The sequence below is a fragment of the Anabrus simplex genome, chromosome 1 (assembly GCF_040414725.1).
Source record: "Anabrus simplex isolate iqAnaSimp1 chromosome 1, ASM4041472v1, whole genome shotgun sequence".
NCBI classification, from domain to species: domain Eukaryota; kingdom Metazoa; phylum Arthropoda; class Insecta; order Orthoptera; family Tettigoniidae; genus Anabrus; species Anabrus simplex.
The window spans coordinates 1,639,057,598-1,639,075,042 of NC_090265.1; the positions used below are offsets into that span (position 1 = coordinate 1,639,057,598).

The 17,445-nt window shown below is 40.1% G+C and overlaps 1 protein-coding gene across 4 annotated transcripts in view; it reads right to left on the reverse strand.

The window, feature by feature from the left end:
• Positions 1-17,445, reverse strand: part of LOC136858644 (SURP and G-patch domain-containing protein 1) — a 292,627-nt gene that overhangs the window by 200,631 nt on the left and 74,551 nt on the right. For 3 of the 4 annotated variants that reach the window (XM_067138354.2, XM_067138353.2, XM_067138356.2), the window contains exons 2-3: positions 10,992-11,128; positions 10,799-10,900 (exon numbers count right to left, since the gene is read on the reverse strand). In XM_067138354.2, coding sequence (XP_066994455.2) covers positions 10,799-10,900; positions 10,992-11,128 — 239 coding nt within the window. Of the gene's footprint in view, positions 1-8,602; positions 8,667-10,798; positions 10,901-10,991; positions 11,129-17,445 lie in introns of those variants that run through there. The other variant, XM_067138355.2, reaches the window with a different exon arrangement.

The following is a 17,445-nucleotide window of genomic DNA, read 5'->3' on the forward strand; positions in this document are numbered from 1 at the left end:
GTGCTTTGTTTGCAATGTTATTGTTTGGGTTGTTGTCACTGATTTTGTTTATATATTGTGACAGCTTTTTTATATCATGTCTAACTTCTTCACGTAGATCGTGTGGAATCTTCTGTATGGCTTGTTCAGTTCCTATGACAGTAGTTATGATGATCTAAAAATGCCGACATGTTGCCCCAATTGTCTTTCGGTCCCTTACTCAATATATCAGTTTCTGCTTCGTTAAATGGAACATTAGTAAGGTTTTTCACTGGTGGACGGAAAGTATGTTCAACATTTTTGTTACGGTGAGTGGGAGTATTCGTGTTCGTAGTTGGAATTGTTGGTTTCATTTTGAGTGACTATTTTAGGGTCTCTAGTTTTTTGTTTAAGGTCTTCTGTTTTTTTATAGCTAAGATTTCTATGTTTTCTTTTGTGGTGTGTTGGAAGTGATCCCAGTATCTGTAAGGAAGCTCTTGGGATGCCTTCAAGTGTAGTTGGTATAGTTCATTGTTCAAGATTTTTGCAAAAAAAACAAGGAACTGCATACCATTGCCTCATTCGACATAACCAACATGAATCCTAGCATTCCCACCAAAAAAACCATAGAAATTATTCAATCTAATCTCAAAAATCATAGTAAATTACGCAACCTAGAAATTGAAGAATTCATCAAATTACTAGAATTTGCCACTAACAATAACTATTTCAAATTTTACAACACAATTTACCAACAAAAAGGCCTTCAAATGGGATCACCTGCTTCCGGTATATTAGCTGAAATATACATAGATTACCTAGAACACACTTTCATTTACAAAGCAGACGGCATATACTTCTGGTGTAGATTTGTCGACGATATATTTGTCGTCATCGACAAGCTTACGAAAACTACCTACTGGAAGAATTAAACACAATAGACCCGAACAAAAAATTCACAAAAGAAACTGAAAACAACCGGAAATTAAATTACCTTGATCTGACTATAACCAGCATGAAAACCATTTATCATTCAAAATATACCGGAAACCCACACACACAATAAACACGATCAAAATAGACTCCATCCATCCCAATACTCATAAAAAAGCAGCATATTACAAGATGATTCACAGAGCCTTCAACATACCATTATCAAAAACTGATTTTAATGAAGAAATACAATTAATCCACAAGATAGCTAAAAATAATGGTTACAAGAAAGAAATGATCAACACTATCATTCAAAAAATCAAATCTCAACCAAAAACTAGATTAACGAAAATAGACAAACCTAAAAAGGACTACGCATTATTTACTTTCAATAATACGCATATATATCCACTAACTAATATATTCAAAAACCACAACCTAAAAATAGCCTTCAAGACATCACACAATAGCACTAATATTTTACATAACACCAAGACAATCAATAATACTAATAAATACCACCACTCAGGAATATACCGTATAAAATGCAACAACTGCGAAATAAGTTACATAGGACGTACCGGTAGGAATTTTGCAATCGGATATAATGAACACGTCAATGCCGTAAAGCACAATCACTTCTCCGCAATAGGCCAACACATTGACGAATATAAACACAATTTTACAAACATTGAAAATGACATGAAAATACTTAATATAAACCCCAAAGGCCCCTTACTCAATATAACAGAAGAACTATACATATCACTAGATCAATATACCAATCCTAACTACAATATAAACAAAATCACAGGAAAAACCAACACCATATTCAATAAAGCCATCCCCGCTTTAAAAAACTATTATCTTAAAATAATCAACAAACAGCGTTCAACAAGCGCCATTGCGCAGACAACTGACACGCCTAACTCCTCCCCTACTCCTACGACAACAACTCTCCCCACATAAACCCCTCCGTTACCCTTGCAGCAGCGGACACTAGCACCAAAAGAACACGATACAGTACACGCCAGGCAGCCAAAGCTAGCACATCTCAACCAGGGCAGCAATAGTAAGTATTCTACTGGAAACACACACACAAACAAGCATTCTTCAGATTATAAATTCTTAATTCTACCTTTCGTTTCTTACAGACACATAACAGCAACTATAGACCAGAAAAAACCCACTATTCTGCATTTTGACATTCACCGGAAAATATACTAGATCCTATACTTCTGGCAATATTTGACCACAGCTGCACATAACTACCTCTGGCCATACACCTGACTTGTCATCAATAATTGAAGAAGTCCATCAATCAAACTAATGAATAAGTACAATTTATAGTAAGAGCACCGCTCACGAAAGAAACACGGACATTCTCCATTCATACTGAATATAGAAAATTCGACGAATGCAAGACACCAAACTCAATTTAACAAAGTCTTCCTATTTATTGTAACAGATTCTAACATGAACTGTATATTTTAACATGTCATCCAACATGTACCACGTATTTTTTTAAAATGATAATGTACCTGTATATTTAATAATTCACCTACACGATTTTTAGGCCTAAAAAGATCATCCACATTCATTTTAGATTGTATATATAGCCACTTCTAACTTTAAGTACGCCCAATTAGAACTTAAGACATACTCTATACCATGACTTTTATCAAACTAATGAATAATTACAATTTATAGTAGAACTAAATAAGAGCACCGCTCACAAAAGAAACACGGACATTCTCCATTCATACTGGAATAAGTAAATTCGACGAATGCAAGACGCCAAACTCAATTTAACAAAGTGTTCCTATTTATTGTAACAGATTTCAGCATGAACTATATATTTTAACTCAGTCAACATGTACCACATATTTTGAAATGATAATGTACCTGTATACTTAATATTAATTCAGTTATACGATTTTTAGGCCTAAAAAGATTCATTCTAGATGTATATATAGTCATTTTTAACTTTATGTATGCCCTATTAGAACGTAAGACATACTCTATATCATGATTTTATAATGGACAAGGCTATTCAAAAAACTTGACTTATATGAAGGTAATAGTGTACAGCTGAGGATGACCTTTGTGTAAAAAGGTCGAAACCGGTACTGTAGATTGAATTTTACATAAATAAATTTGTATTGAAAAGGTGGAAACTTTCTTGTCTGTAACATACGATAAATGTCAATACGGAAAATGAAACTGATAAATCAAGGGTCCCCTTTTAGTCGCCTCTTTACGACAGGCAGGGGATACCGTGGGTGTTATTCTACCACCCCCACCCACAGGGGTGGACTATGTATCCTTTGGATGTTGAAATGATAAACATCTTGACAGTCTGGAAACATAATTACATATTGCAATGGATCGTAGCATCTATGAGTGTGAGCAATTCTTTGCAGCTTCTCATTTCTGTGCTGCATATCTACCTTATTTACTTTTATTAGACCCCCTCACATTTTAGACCGCCCCCACGACCCCCGCAATGAAAACACGTGTCAAAGTCATGCGGTACATGCCTTTTGTAGTTAAGAAATGTCCGCCTCTGTAGCGTAGGCCTACTGCAATCGCTGATGACGTTGCACAAATACCGACCTGCGCATTGCAGGCATGCATCAGTCATGCTATATGTCTGTTTTGTAGTTAACAATGTCCGCCAGTGTAATGGTTAGCACAATTAGCTGCCATTCTCGGGAGTCTGAGGTTGATTTGCGGTACCGTACTGCCAGAGATTTACGAAGGGCAGGAAGGTTGATATACGGTAAAAATGGTAGGCCCTACACGTAACTCCCCTCCACTGGGGGTGTTACAGTATAGCAGGCGAAATCATTAACAAAGTGAACATTTAATATCTCGTAACTCGGGCCAATATAAGTATTTTTTTTAGAGAGAAGTAGGTTTAAAACGTGATAAAAAATATTCAATTATAACTATTATTTTACTCGCCAATGTTACCTAACAAATACTAATAATTAAAATAATGATGGGCAAAAACAGGACTTTTTCAGAAAAAGCTTTGTGACTTTTGGGACTTTCCAGGATGTGAAGTGGACAACTGGTGCAAAGTGGTCAGATGAATGCCGTGCTCAACACAGCAAGCTAATGAAAACATACTGGATCTATCGAAAACTGAGTAAATGCCAGAATGTATAATGAAACTTATTGTGGTCCCTAGTTGGCTAATTAGTGAATAATAAATAAATAATAATTTTATGTTTCAGCTTACTTTTAACGATTTTCAGAGATGCCAAACAAAACATACTAGGGTATGAGTTAATAAAAAATGGAGACAACGAACGTACCAAATCAAACATCATGATGAATAACCACATTACCGCCACACTTGCAGATAGCCATAAATGCGGCAAATTTTCCTGTTATTTGTTTTTATTCTTTCCGTCGTGGAGCATTTGGCACTATCCAGTTGATAGCATACCTAACATAAACAATGAGGTTTCTCTTATCTCATTTACAGCTGTTCAGGTAAATCCTGATATGATAAATGTAGAAAACAAGCATGAAATATACTTAAAAACAAGGGTCTGGCTTTCAACAACCACAGTTATCAAAAGAATGGTTCCAGTCACTATGTATTACATTCAGAAGTACAACACGTAACATGCACTAGTTATCAGCTGGTGGTTTGGCATGCTTACTACACGGCTATATTCGAAAGGAGTGGCTTCTGCTACACATATACCAAATGGGAATATATTCACACTGTTTGGACTCTATAGTCGGAACAAAACTATTTTTAAGAGGTTCAAAAAGACGGGACCTTGAATGCTCTCGATTGCAGGGTCGCTGTTGCTGCTATGGCTGACGAGATGGTAGTGAAGATGACATCACTTGAAACGACAACACGATGGCAGCAGGGGTTGGCAGCGCAAGACGATAATTGAAATGAAAGCAGTGATCAGGTTTACTGTTTGGTAGGCCTACTGCTCAACTCACAGAGATAAATGACTGGCTATTAAGTTATTTTGTATCAATATTGCATAATATGATACCCTCATCCCTTTTCTCTGCGGGATTGAGCATGAAACGGGACAAATCTTCGTAGCAAGTTTTTATGACCGCATTCCTTTCCTGACGTCAACCTCATCAGAGGAATTAATGAGATGTGGCGAATGACGTGATATACGAGTAATTAAAAATACAGTAGAAATCTGCTATAGCGAGAATTCATAATCGCGAAAAATTTACTCGCTATAGTGGATTGTCGTTACATCCGATTTTGTATAAAAGTAAAAAAAAAACATGAACATTAAAATCGGTATGAAACAGCAATCACTTTGTTCAAAACTCATAACCACTTCAGCTGGTGACCGATGAGGTCTTCCAATTCTATGGCAGCGACTGGCATTGTCCAGTGTAACATCAATATTTAAATGAGATTTAAATATGTTAAGTCACTTTGGAATACACATTCTTTGGGATCCTCACTCACCCTGTGAATTAGAACACAATTTCTCTGGCTGTATTGCTAGGCTTGATCTAGCAGATCATAGGGATACATTTTCATTTAGTTCTTCCAGTTCAGATGAGATGACACACTTCAATTCGGTGAAGTCAAGTGTGAGCGAGACAAGGGACTCAGGTGGTAGACTGGTTGCCTGCTGTAGCTGTGCTTTGAAAGCTTTCAAGGTAACTTAGAGGACAGCTATTCAGTGCATAAGAGTTTTGTTTTTTTTGGCGGCATTATGCAGATATGATTATTATGACACTACTATACCTAGAGAATATCCTAGTTACACTCGCGGGCTAAATACGAGATTAATTCTGCGGGATAAACAGAGTCTTCACTACACACTGCTGGCTCTGGGCGCCACGTTTATACTGAGATCATAATTTTAAAACTAGTTTTTCTCTTGTGTAGCTGCAAATCACACACAAGCTAATACTGATTATTCTGTACATTGTTTTTATTTTATTTACTTCTTCCCTCCTTTATTCCCTGAATGATAAAGATAATATTTACATACATTTACAGGTAATAACTGCTGTGGTGTTGAACGATGACAGGGACCATCTACTAGCAGATTCATTGCTTGGACAACGGTGATCGACCATCAAGAACAAACTCCTTGGAGAGGAGTACGAAAGCCACTATCCCATTAGGGTACCTCAGCTCAGAGCATGTAACAAGGCACAAAGACAGGACATGGCCGAAGGAACACTGCCATTGGACTCTTGAAACATGGAAAAAGGTGTCTTGGATAGATGAGCTGAGATACCAATTGACTGGTACATGATGACAGCGTAGAAGTATGTCACCAAGCATGAAGCAATGCATTCCTCTTGCCACCATGATAGAGTCGAGGCTTGTTGTGGTGGTATCCTTGTTTGATGACTTCATGTAGGATGCAATGAGATCCCTGATATATCTATGAATGTCCCTCACAGGTGAACGGTACAGGAATCCGCCATCAGATCATGCCCACCCATTTGTTCATCTCCAGTATCCTGTAGGAGACCTGTGTCTACCCACCATTTCCAAATTGTGGCCAATTGTTTCGATGAACACTGGATGGTTATGAGAATGCATGCCTGGTCCCCAGGGTCACCTTACCTCAATAGTATTAAGGACATCTGGAAAGCTCAAGAGGGGTATAGAGAGCTTGCACCATGCTCCTGTAAATCTCTGTACATTACAGGAGGCTGTGCAATGGTCATGCATTAATATGGCTTCCCAAGGCTTCAAGTATCTTGTGGAGTCCGTGCCATGCCACACTACCATCCTCATCAGGGTTAAAGTGGGTGGTGCAGAGTACAAGCCATGTATCTCTCATTCAATTGCTCAAGAGTACATTAGCACTAGAACCGTGGCGATCTGTATACCCCCTAGAACCGCGGCTGGGTCACTTATGACTTATGACCGACCTCTCTTTTTTGTGATTATTAATGAATGGATGGGGATTTGGTAACCGGTACATGCACTAGATAATTTGACATTTAGAATATTAAGAATACAAATAAGGAACATTTAGACAATTGTGTAACTTTACTGGCGAAAGTCAATGATGTACAGTAAACTGCAAATAGTTTCTTTGCAGGAATGGCATTTCACACGAGACACGTTGAGCACACATAATACTCCTTGGCTGTACACTTGCTGCAAATATTCTTTTTGCAGGAATGGCACTTCACAAACTATTTGTTTCCTTTGCAATCGGAATTTACCTGATAACGCGTGAGCTTTTCCCGTCTCTTAGGAATTTCACCTGGAATAATGATGCGGGCATTTGCAATCCTAGCTGCTGTATATTTCTCAGCGAGCTCTTCGTTCAGCTGCAGAATGAAGTCCCTGCATTTCAGTTTCTTTTCATTCAGTGTGTTGTACACTACCCAGGCATTTATTCCCGCTAAATCCAGCAAGTTGTAGAACATATGAACTGGCCAGCGCCTGAACGGTTCCTTGGTTGAGTATTTGCGAGCCATTTGATCGACCACATCTACTCCATATTTTGTGCCGTGGTAAGATGCGATTGTGCCTGGCTTCTTTGTTTTGTTACCAAGCTCTATTTTCACATCAGGATGCAGTGCTGAGAACAAAACATTTTAGTTGCTCTTTCCCTGACAGATTGTCAATGACGTATCATGTTTTTTTCAGCAGCACTGTGCAGTGCAAATTGTGTTTCGCCTTTTTCACACATACTGGTACTTCCCTGCGAGTCTTGTTCAAGGTACCGACAAGACTTGTTGCATTTGATTTCAATGTTTCGAAGGGAGATAAAGAGGTGAAGAAATTGTTACATGTAACATAAGGTACCATTAACTTCTTTATACAAAATCACCAAGGCGCTCGTTATTTGGCCTAGCATCATCTTTTCCGAGATACGGGGAAGCATTCACGACATATTTGGAGTCTTTGTCTACCGTTATCCAATATTTATCCAGTTTTGAGGCTATAAACTGTGTAAATTTACAGCGGCATTTAGAAGGGAAGAGCTGTTCGTCAACAGTTATATATGCTCCAGATATATAGCTAGATTGGGTATTTTCAATGAAGGCGTACCAGATTTCCGAAACAATGCAAATTTGTCCTCTTTTAGTCTTTCTGACCTTGTAGATTCAACATCAAATCTCAAGAAACCCATGACTTCTCTGACCACGAGTCCAGCTCTAAGCCTTTAGCTCCTATGGCACCGCGAATGTACAGTGTAGCAGAAAAGGCTTCCATCTACTCAATCTTTAGCCACCAATCATCTGACATCAGGACATGATGTACCTCTGTCCCAGTACATCGCCGAGCTGAGTGACTCGGACAGTTGAAGCGCTGGCCTTCTGACCCCAACAGGGCAGGTTCGATCCTAGCTCAGTCCGGTGGTATTTGAAGGTGCTCAAATACGTCAGCCTTGTGTCGGTAGATTTACTGGCACATAAAAGAACTCCTACGGGACTAAATTCCGGCACCTCAGCGTCTCTGAAAACTGTAAAAAGTAGTTAGTGGGATGTAAAGCAAATAACATTATTATAATCAGTACATGTCACAATATGTTTCAAAATGTTGTTCCGTGATCATAAGTCGCCAAGAACTTAACGCAAGTCTCATTCACATTACGTTTAGCATGTGCAGTAGGTCCAGCGTAATCTCTGAATACATTTTGAGCTCCACGTCTACCAGCTGTAACATCAGCAATTACCCCAACTTTCCAGGTCGTACCATCTGGAGATACAATTTCTGTACCTGCTGGAAACTGAATCAGGTTCCCAACACGAAACCCGCCTCGTTTCATTGATGGTGTATCCTCTCTGTTGTCGTCAATTTGTACAATTCCTTGACCGTTAGCGATGAACTCCTCTCCCAATGAAGGAACTTAACAGTGCTCCTGGCCTTACCCCATTTGATGACCGCGAGATGCCCCTGGCATTACAAGACCTGATAAGATACAAAGATAAAGTTTGTCTTAGTTTTTTCCCCGAAAATTATATTTACAGCAAATAAAGAAACTGTAAACTAAATACTTTTAGGCCTGAAATTTGCAAAGTATCTAAATTATAACCCATAAATCACGAAATGATAGTTTAAAAATGCATACCTCTTCTATCAGCATTCGCTACAGCTTCAAATGGCATGGAATCATCTTCTGATGACGAATTTGAAGGTACAAGCTGTGATCCCTCATCAGACGAAAAATCCAAGGGTTCCCCTTCAGATTCCTCAACGGAAATGTAATTTATGGCATCAATAATACTTTGTTGAGTAGTAAGTCGTTGACGTGTGGCCATTGTCAACTATTCACACACCGATAATGCAAACTAACAACTTATTGTACAACAAATCGTGAGTGGTGACCTTACCGCATGATTGTTCAGGTATAAATGAGCGGTTTCGTACCTCGCCCTTCCTCCGCAGCCAATGCGATGTTACCAGCTTGGGCACAGTATATATGCTTGGAGAATCCCGGAAACACATGGACTAAAAGTATAAAAAGCTACATGGAAGAACAAATTGACAGGTCAAATCTGACCCAGCCGCGGTTCTAGGTAAATCTGGATTTTTTAAACAGGGGATTCCCCCCCCCCTCCTCTCGAAAACTAAAATTATGTGTGGTTGTTAAAGACCCTTATTTATGAAAAGTAATTAAAATCTAGTACTCCAGGTAGAGTCACAAAGAAGATAGGGAAGAAAGAACTAACCGCTGGGTCACAAATGACCCAGCCGCAGTTCTAGTGTTAAAGGGGAGTGTGGGCAAATGTACACCAAACAATTACAAATAGTAATATTATTTCATGATTTTTACATTTATTTTCACATCAGTACTGGAGGATATCATTGAAAAAATTGAAATGGGAAAAGAGGCGAGCTGTTAACATCAATGGCAGAAGACTGAATAATCCATGATACGCAGACATCATAACATTGTTCGCTGCATAAGCATGTGAACTGCAGGAAATTATTAACAATCTTCTCAAAGCAAGTCCACAAAAATCAATCAAACTAATGACCAATGCACAGGAGATTCCAATTCAGGTAGACAACACAGACATGCACAATGTTTCTGAATGTTTAAACTTCGGACAACTGATCACCTTCAAACAAAACACAGAAAAGGAGATAACAGAAGAATAACATCTACTTGAAATGTGTTCTGGGATATCAAGTTCATCTTAAGGGATAAAATAATCAACCGCTGACTCAAATTCGAATCTCTGGAGACTTGTATATATCCAGTTGTACCATACAGTTGCCAAACTTGGGCAAAGACAGAGAAACAATGATCAACCATCAACATCTGCAAGAGGAAGATGCAGAGAAAATCACTAGGCATCACTGTCAGAGTACCAAATGAAATACAGCTATAATGGCAAAACCCTACTACACAGCAGAACGAGCTACGGTGATGAAGTGGAAAGAGGGGAGGGGTGAACATGTAATGAGACTGCAAAAATCAGGCCAGGCACATGCAACCACGATGTGGAATCCCCACAATTACAAACAGTAATATTATTTCATGATTTTTAAATTATTTTCACATCAGTACTGGAGGATATCGTTGAAAAAATCGAAATGGGAAAAGAGGCAAGCTGTTAACATCAATGGCAGAAGACTGAATAATCTGTCATACGCAGACATCATAACACAGATGGTCAGACATGTTTGTGAAAGTGACAGGCAAACAGTGGTCAAGGAAAGCAAAAGACAAAGGAGCAAAGAACACAGCAAAGTCTGCACCAATACATGAACATCAGACTGAAATCGTGGGACAGTGTTAGTATGAAAATTAACAATAAGAGTCAAACTCGCTTGCCACTTGGACTGGTCCGTCCGTCCATCCATCCATCCATCCATCCATCCATCCATCCATCCATCCATCCATCCATCCATCCATCCATCCATCCATCCATCCATCCATCCATCCATCCATGATGTTGAACTCACCAGATTCTTGATTTTGACCACATTCTGAATTGGAAGCAATAGATGATTTTGAATCATTACTATTTGCTACTGAAGCATCATCTTCCTTTTTTGACTTTGTGTCTGCAACAAAAAGCATGATATTGAGATTTTATGTTCCAGCATAAAATTTAAGCTATGACATGTTTCTTTGAAATTATGTCACGTCACACACCCTTCTTCACTCCAGACAATTTCTTGAACTGATCTAGGAAACTTCCATCATTAGAAAATATGTTGATAGAGTTGGATGACTGAGCAAGTCCTTTGTCCTCTGGATTCTGGGTCTCTTTCTTCCACCTCTGATCATGGCTGCAGTAAAAAACAAAAAATTACTTAACTACATTGACAAAAATATCAGGACATGTACAACTGCATTCATTCAGGAACAAAACAAAATTAAATAAGAATTTAAGAAATAACTAATATGAATTAAATATGATACAGTACAATATACAGCACTGCAAAAAAAGGAAACAAAGACCCAATAAAAGTACAGTCATATAGGCTACTGTATGGGCTACAATATCTTACATAAACCACCTGAATAATACCCATTCTTTGTGTATGTACATGATAGATTAGGGTGACAAGAGACAGGCAGTTTTGGTGGTTATTAACAGCAGTGGTGTATGCTGGGATCAAGACATGGGCTACCACTAGACTTAGGTTACCCCTTTTCAATGGTTGGTTTAGTGAACGTCAAGCCTTCAGCGTTTCGAGCTGCAGCCAACAGTCGATGGAGAAGCCTGCTGTGTTGTCAAGGCGGCTTCACAAGCTACTGCCCTGGCCTCTGCTACTACCAATGCTCAACCCCTAAATCAGTGGAAATGGTAGCCTTAAGGCTTAGCAAATGAAAGTTCGGCTTTGTGGCAGAATGGATAGAATGCTTGCCTTTAGTCCGATGGCCATGGTTCAGTTTTTGAATCAACCCCCTCATACTTTTAATTCCTCTGGTTTGGGTACAGATGCCATGCCCCATTATTATTATTATTATTATTATTATTAAATAGAAATGAATTTTACAGTGGTCGTACCCATCCTTCACTGGTTAATTAGCTTCCTCGGGAGATCAGTGGTGGTGTCCGACCCATGATCACGGGTTCGATTCCTATCAACAAAACAGAACACTAAACCTGAATGATTGCATTTCATTTTAGCAGATCTACCAATAAAAATAGAACTATATTGCTCCTATAACAGTAGCCCTGCAGTGTCTTCCTACAAGAATGTAGAAGTAAACGGGAGTGAAATACCAGCACTCTGTTATCTATATTATTAAGTCAGGATGACGTGAGGAAGTATATACGATGAGTAACGCATGGTTGATAGTTAGCAATGGCAATCTGACTGACCGAAGCCTAGCACACCTATCCGCTCGGTCCTCGCTCCTATCCAATATACAGCAGAAAGCCGTGTGGTGCGAGTTGAGGGGAGAGGGACGAGAGTCTGGGCTGCGATATCAGTCTCCGATGCCTTGCTCTCAGAAATACGTTATGACGTTTTTTTCTCATGACTATCAAGTTTTGTAAATGGAACAACGTGTCAGATGCTTACATTATAATATGCTTTAAATTTCCATTATTCTCAACTGAGGTTTGGGCTTCACTGATAGCCTTGGTAGCCCACAGTATACGAAACTGGTTAACAGCCCCGTGGATAGCAATCCATTTTACTCACACAAATATTCCAATTGTCTACGGGTAACTTCAATGAATACAATTCAACGGTTCCGAGCAGTACTATCGTAACTATCACTTTTCACAACAGTAAAATGCCCATATATGCTGACCAGCATTAACAACTTGTATATACAGAACAGCACATTGTAACTTAGAAGTGAAGCTTCCACGGTGTGAAGAATTATTTAATTTATTTTCCGGGTTGAACCGTGTTGTACTTATACGCATATCACGTACAGTTTGCCGACGTTTCGAATACATTGCAGTATTCTTTGTCAAGGCGACTGAAATACCCCTACTCGATCCGAGGTAATCAGTCTCCCAGGCAGAAATTACACTACTAGAGTGGCCTTGATCTTGGCCTTTTACATCCTAGCCTATCTGGCTGACGTAAGCCCTGGCTGTCTCGCGAGGCTTCTGGAAAGTTTATGTCACAGCCAGGTAGTGGGGGCTTGCCCGCGCTGTTATGTAATGGGGTTGCGGCCCGTGTGTTTATGTTGTGGTCTGTATGTCTTAAACTATGAATGATCAAGGCCACTCTAGTAATGTAATTTCTGCCTGGGAAACTGATTACCTCGGATCGAGTAGGGGTATTTCAGTCGCCTTGACAAAGAATACTGCAATGTATTCGAAACGTCGGCAAACTGTACGTGATATGCGTATAAGTACAACACGGTTCAACCCGGAAAATAAATTTAAATAATTCTTCACACCGTGGAAGCTTCACTTCTAAGATACGAAACCTTTACGGGGAGGATATTCTCAAAGCTACTAGGCAGTTCGACAACCTTCGGAAGAAAATGAGTAACTACCTGGCTCGACTCGCCTTTCTGAAACGCTGCAGGGACAACAGCATTATACCAGCATGTGTGAGACTGAAATATCACACCAAGAACCGACGGACTGACCGTATTCTTCACGAAACCAGCATAAAACTCCTCAGAGAACGGATCAGTGACACAAGACAGACTCTGGACTACCTCAACAATAAATTATTTCATCTCCACCTGCAACTTGCCAGCACTCTGTCGCTCAATGATTGGACCACGTTAGACAGCATTAGCAACACACAATCCCAGCGTACACTGGAACTAGCCACTGCCAAGCAAAACAAGAAATTCAACCGCCTCTTACAAAAACAGAAACCGAAACCACCTGCTCCACTGAAGAAGAATGTAATAGTAAACCTCACAGATAAGCCACTCAGTGAACCCACTACCTCGGTCTTGAGAAAAGGACTCAACTACGCAGTAGCTCCGAATAGTATACCGGTAGAAGAAATAATTAGCAAAGTAGAAATTGCAATCCGGCACCTTCCTACCGAATCTGCAGAGGAGATCAGACAGGATATATCATGTCTACTTAGATCCGCAAAACCGCCGCCATCCAATTTGACTAAAGAAGAAATTCATACCCTAAAAACACTACGTCAAGATACGGAAACAATTATCCTACCCGCAGATAAAGGCAACACTACGGTGATAATGACACGCACAGACTACACTCGGAAAATAGAACAATTACTCACCGATTCTACATACAGGAAAATTAGGAACCCTACCAACCGCATTAAGAACAAACTCCACACACTAGTAAAAAATTCCAGTATCCCAGCCGAAATACAGAAGAAACTGATATCCTCGGACCCGATACCTCCAAAATTGTATGGCCTGCCTAAAATCCACAAAGAAGGCATACCTCTGCGACCTATCGTGAGCGCTATAGGCTCTCCCACGCACGAGATCGCCCGTTACCTAGCTGGACTACTTCAGCCACATACAGGAAACACTGAAACCTACGTGAAGGACTCCCGACATTTCATCCAGCTCCTTAAGGACCAATCAATTGAAAGTACGGACCTATTAGTAAGCTTTGACGTCACGTCACTTTTCACCAACGTGCCGCTAACAGAAGTATTTCCGCTATTAGATCAGAAACTTCCAGAAGACCAGTCAACACTAGCTAAAGAATGCCTTAGCGCCACTTATTTCTATTTCAACGGGGAGTTCTACGAACAGACAGAAGGGGCCGCGATGGGGTCGCCACTCTCTCCAATAATAGCAAACATGTATATGGAACACTTCAAACAGAAAGCCTTAGCTACATCTGCCCTGAAACCGAAACGTTTTCTGCGTTTTGTGGACGACACTTTTGTATGCTGGCCTCAAGGGAGCAATAACCTACAGCTATTTCTCGACCATCTCAACTCCATACACGTAAATATTCAGTTCACCATGGAAATAGAAGTAGACGGAAAACTACCGTTCCTGGATGTGCTAGTAATACGTAACCCCAATGGGACGCTGAGTCGCGCAGTATACAGGAAACCCACTCACACAGACAGGTACCTACACACCTCGTCTCATCATCACCCATCACAAAAGCAGGCTGTCCTAACATCACTAGTGAACAGGGCCATAGCGATATCTGACGCAGAGCACCTCGAGGAAGAAAAAGAACACCTCACGGAAACCCTTAGGAAAAATGGCTACTCGCTCAATAACATCCGACGAGTCCTTAAAAAATCAGAAAAGAAAGAAAAGACCACCGCAGGAGAAAACAACGGGAAAGAAGAACTGACCCGCCAGAAAACAGCGATACTGCCATACATTAAAAACACTACAGACAGGATCGGCAAGATACTGGACAAATACAACATAAAAACTATCTATAAACCTCACCGTAAGCTAGCCCGTTATCTACCACCAGTAAAAGACACAATAGAATTACAGGCCCCTGGAGTGTATCACATTGAATGTAGCTGCGGAGCTTGTTATGTAGGTGAGACAAAACGTCTGATCTCCACCCGCTTAAAAGAACATATCCGTCACACCAAGAACCAAAACACAGATATTTCAGCAGTAGCCAAGCATTCCTACGAAACTAGGCACGGAATATCATTTGACAAGACCAAGATCCTAGCAGCTATCCCTTGGAACCTGGAAAGGAAAATCCGCGAGGCTATCGAAATCAAGAAACATCCGAATAACATAAATTTAGAAGAAGGATACAAAATCAGTAATTCTTGGATGCCCATCATTCATAGTTTAAGACATACAGACCACAACATAAACACACGGGCCGCAACCCCATTACATAACAGCGCGGGCAAGCCCCCACTACCTGGCTGTGACATAAACTTTCCAGAAGCCTCGCGAGACAGCCAGGGCTTACGTCAGCCAGATAGGCTAGGATATAAAAGGCCAAGATCAAGGCCACTCTAGTAGTGTAATTTCTGCCTGGGAGACTGATTACCTCGGATCGAGTAGGGGTATTTCAGTCGCCTTGACAAAGAATACTGCAATGTATTCGAAACGTCGGCAAACTGTACGTGATATGCGTATAAGTACAATACGGTTCAACCCGGAAAATAAATTAAATAGCACATTGTAAGTTCCTGTGTCTATTGTTTATTCATTATCTCTGTTGGTTTAATGTGTGTCCCATTAGCGATTTTGCTGTTAATTATTTCATTACAGTTTATCAACGTCATAAGTGGATTTAAGTACCAGAGTTTTACAAGGTGTGGGCAGAACATAAAATTAAGTGTGAATAAAAACCCTGTAGTTTTTACGCACTGTTGCCAAGTCAGTGCAGCTGGTACGTTAGTGACAAAATCATTGGGGTCTGGATTGGTTAGGACCGGGCTAGTGTTCTGGGAGCCTGTAACAAAATTATTAACAGCAAAATTGCAAATGTCATCATACGGTAATTATAAACAAAGGAAACAAACAGAGAATAACAGAGCAATAACCAACAGAGGTATAATAAATAAACAGACACAAAGGACCTAACAATGTGCTGTTGTAAGTGGTGAATTCTGGTGTTAACCCTGCAGTGCTCGCACGCGGACTCATAATCCGCACGCTGCTACTTTTCTCTTTCCTCCGCTTATATTTGATTGTAGGAGACAGGTGATTTCAATACATTCCTGCCAACAGTTCTCATGTGTCATTCTCTCGTTTAGCTTAATTCTGTGCAGGAGTATTGAAATAAATAGTTAATGCGGACTCACAGTCCCGCGCAACTATTCAATCAATAAATACTGATCTGCATTTAGGGCAGTCGCCCAGGTGGCAGATTCCCTGTTCATTGTTTTCCTAGCCTTATCCTAAATGATTTCAATGACATTGGAAATTTATTGAACATCTCCCTTGGTAAGTTATTCCAATCCCTAACTCCCCTTCCCATAAATGAATATTTGCCCCAATTTGTCCTCTTGTATTCCAATTTTATCTTCATATTGTGATCTTTCCTACTTTTAAAGACGCCACTCAAATTTATTCGCCTACTAATGTCATTCCACGCCATTTCTCCGCTGACAGCTCGGATCATACCACTCGTGATATAGATGTTGTTTCCCATAGGGAACCTGAAATACTTGTCCCAAATGAGTAAATTTATAATACCACTATAAATGGTCCATTATTGGACATTCTAAATTTTCCAGGTAACTCATTCCTAGTTGCCAGCGTTTCGCCCCCGTGTGCTAAGTTGGGCTCATCAGTTGGTACTTAACACACCCACCAAGACACATGGCTAGTGCATACTGTGGAGGCCACCGCGTAGGCTACTTGGAGCCACCGGCAGTACCAATGCATTATGAGAGACTTTGACTCATTACCAAAAATTGATGCCTGCTTGGCCATCAGATGATATAGATGTTGTTTCCCATAGGAAACCTGAAATATTTGTCCTAAATGAGTAAATTTATAATACCAATTTAAATGGTCCGTTATTGGACATTATAAATTTTCCAGCTAACTCATTCGTGGTTGCCAGCGTTTGGCCCCCGTGTGCTAAGTTGGGCTCATCAGTTGGTACTTAGCACACGCACCAAGACGCATGGCTAGTGAATACCGTGGAGGCCACTGCGTAGGCTACTTGGAGCCACCGGCAGTGCCAATGCACTATGAGAGACTTTGTCTCATTACTAAAAATTGATGC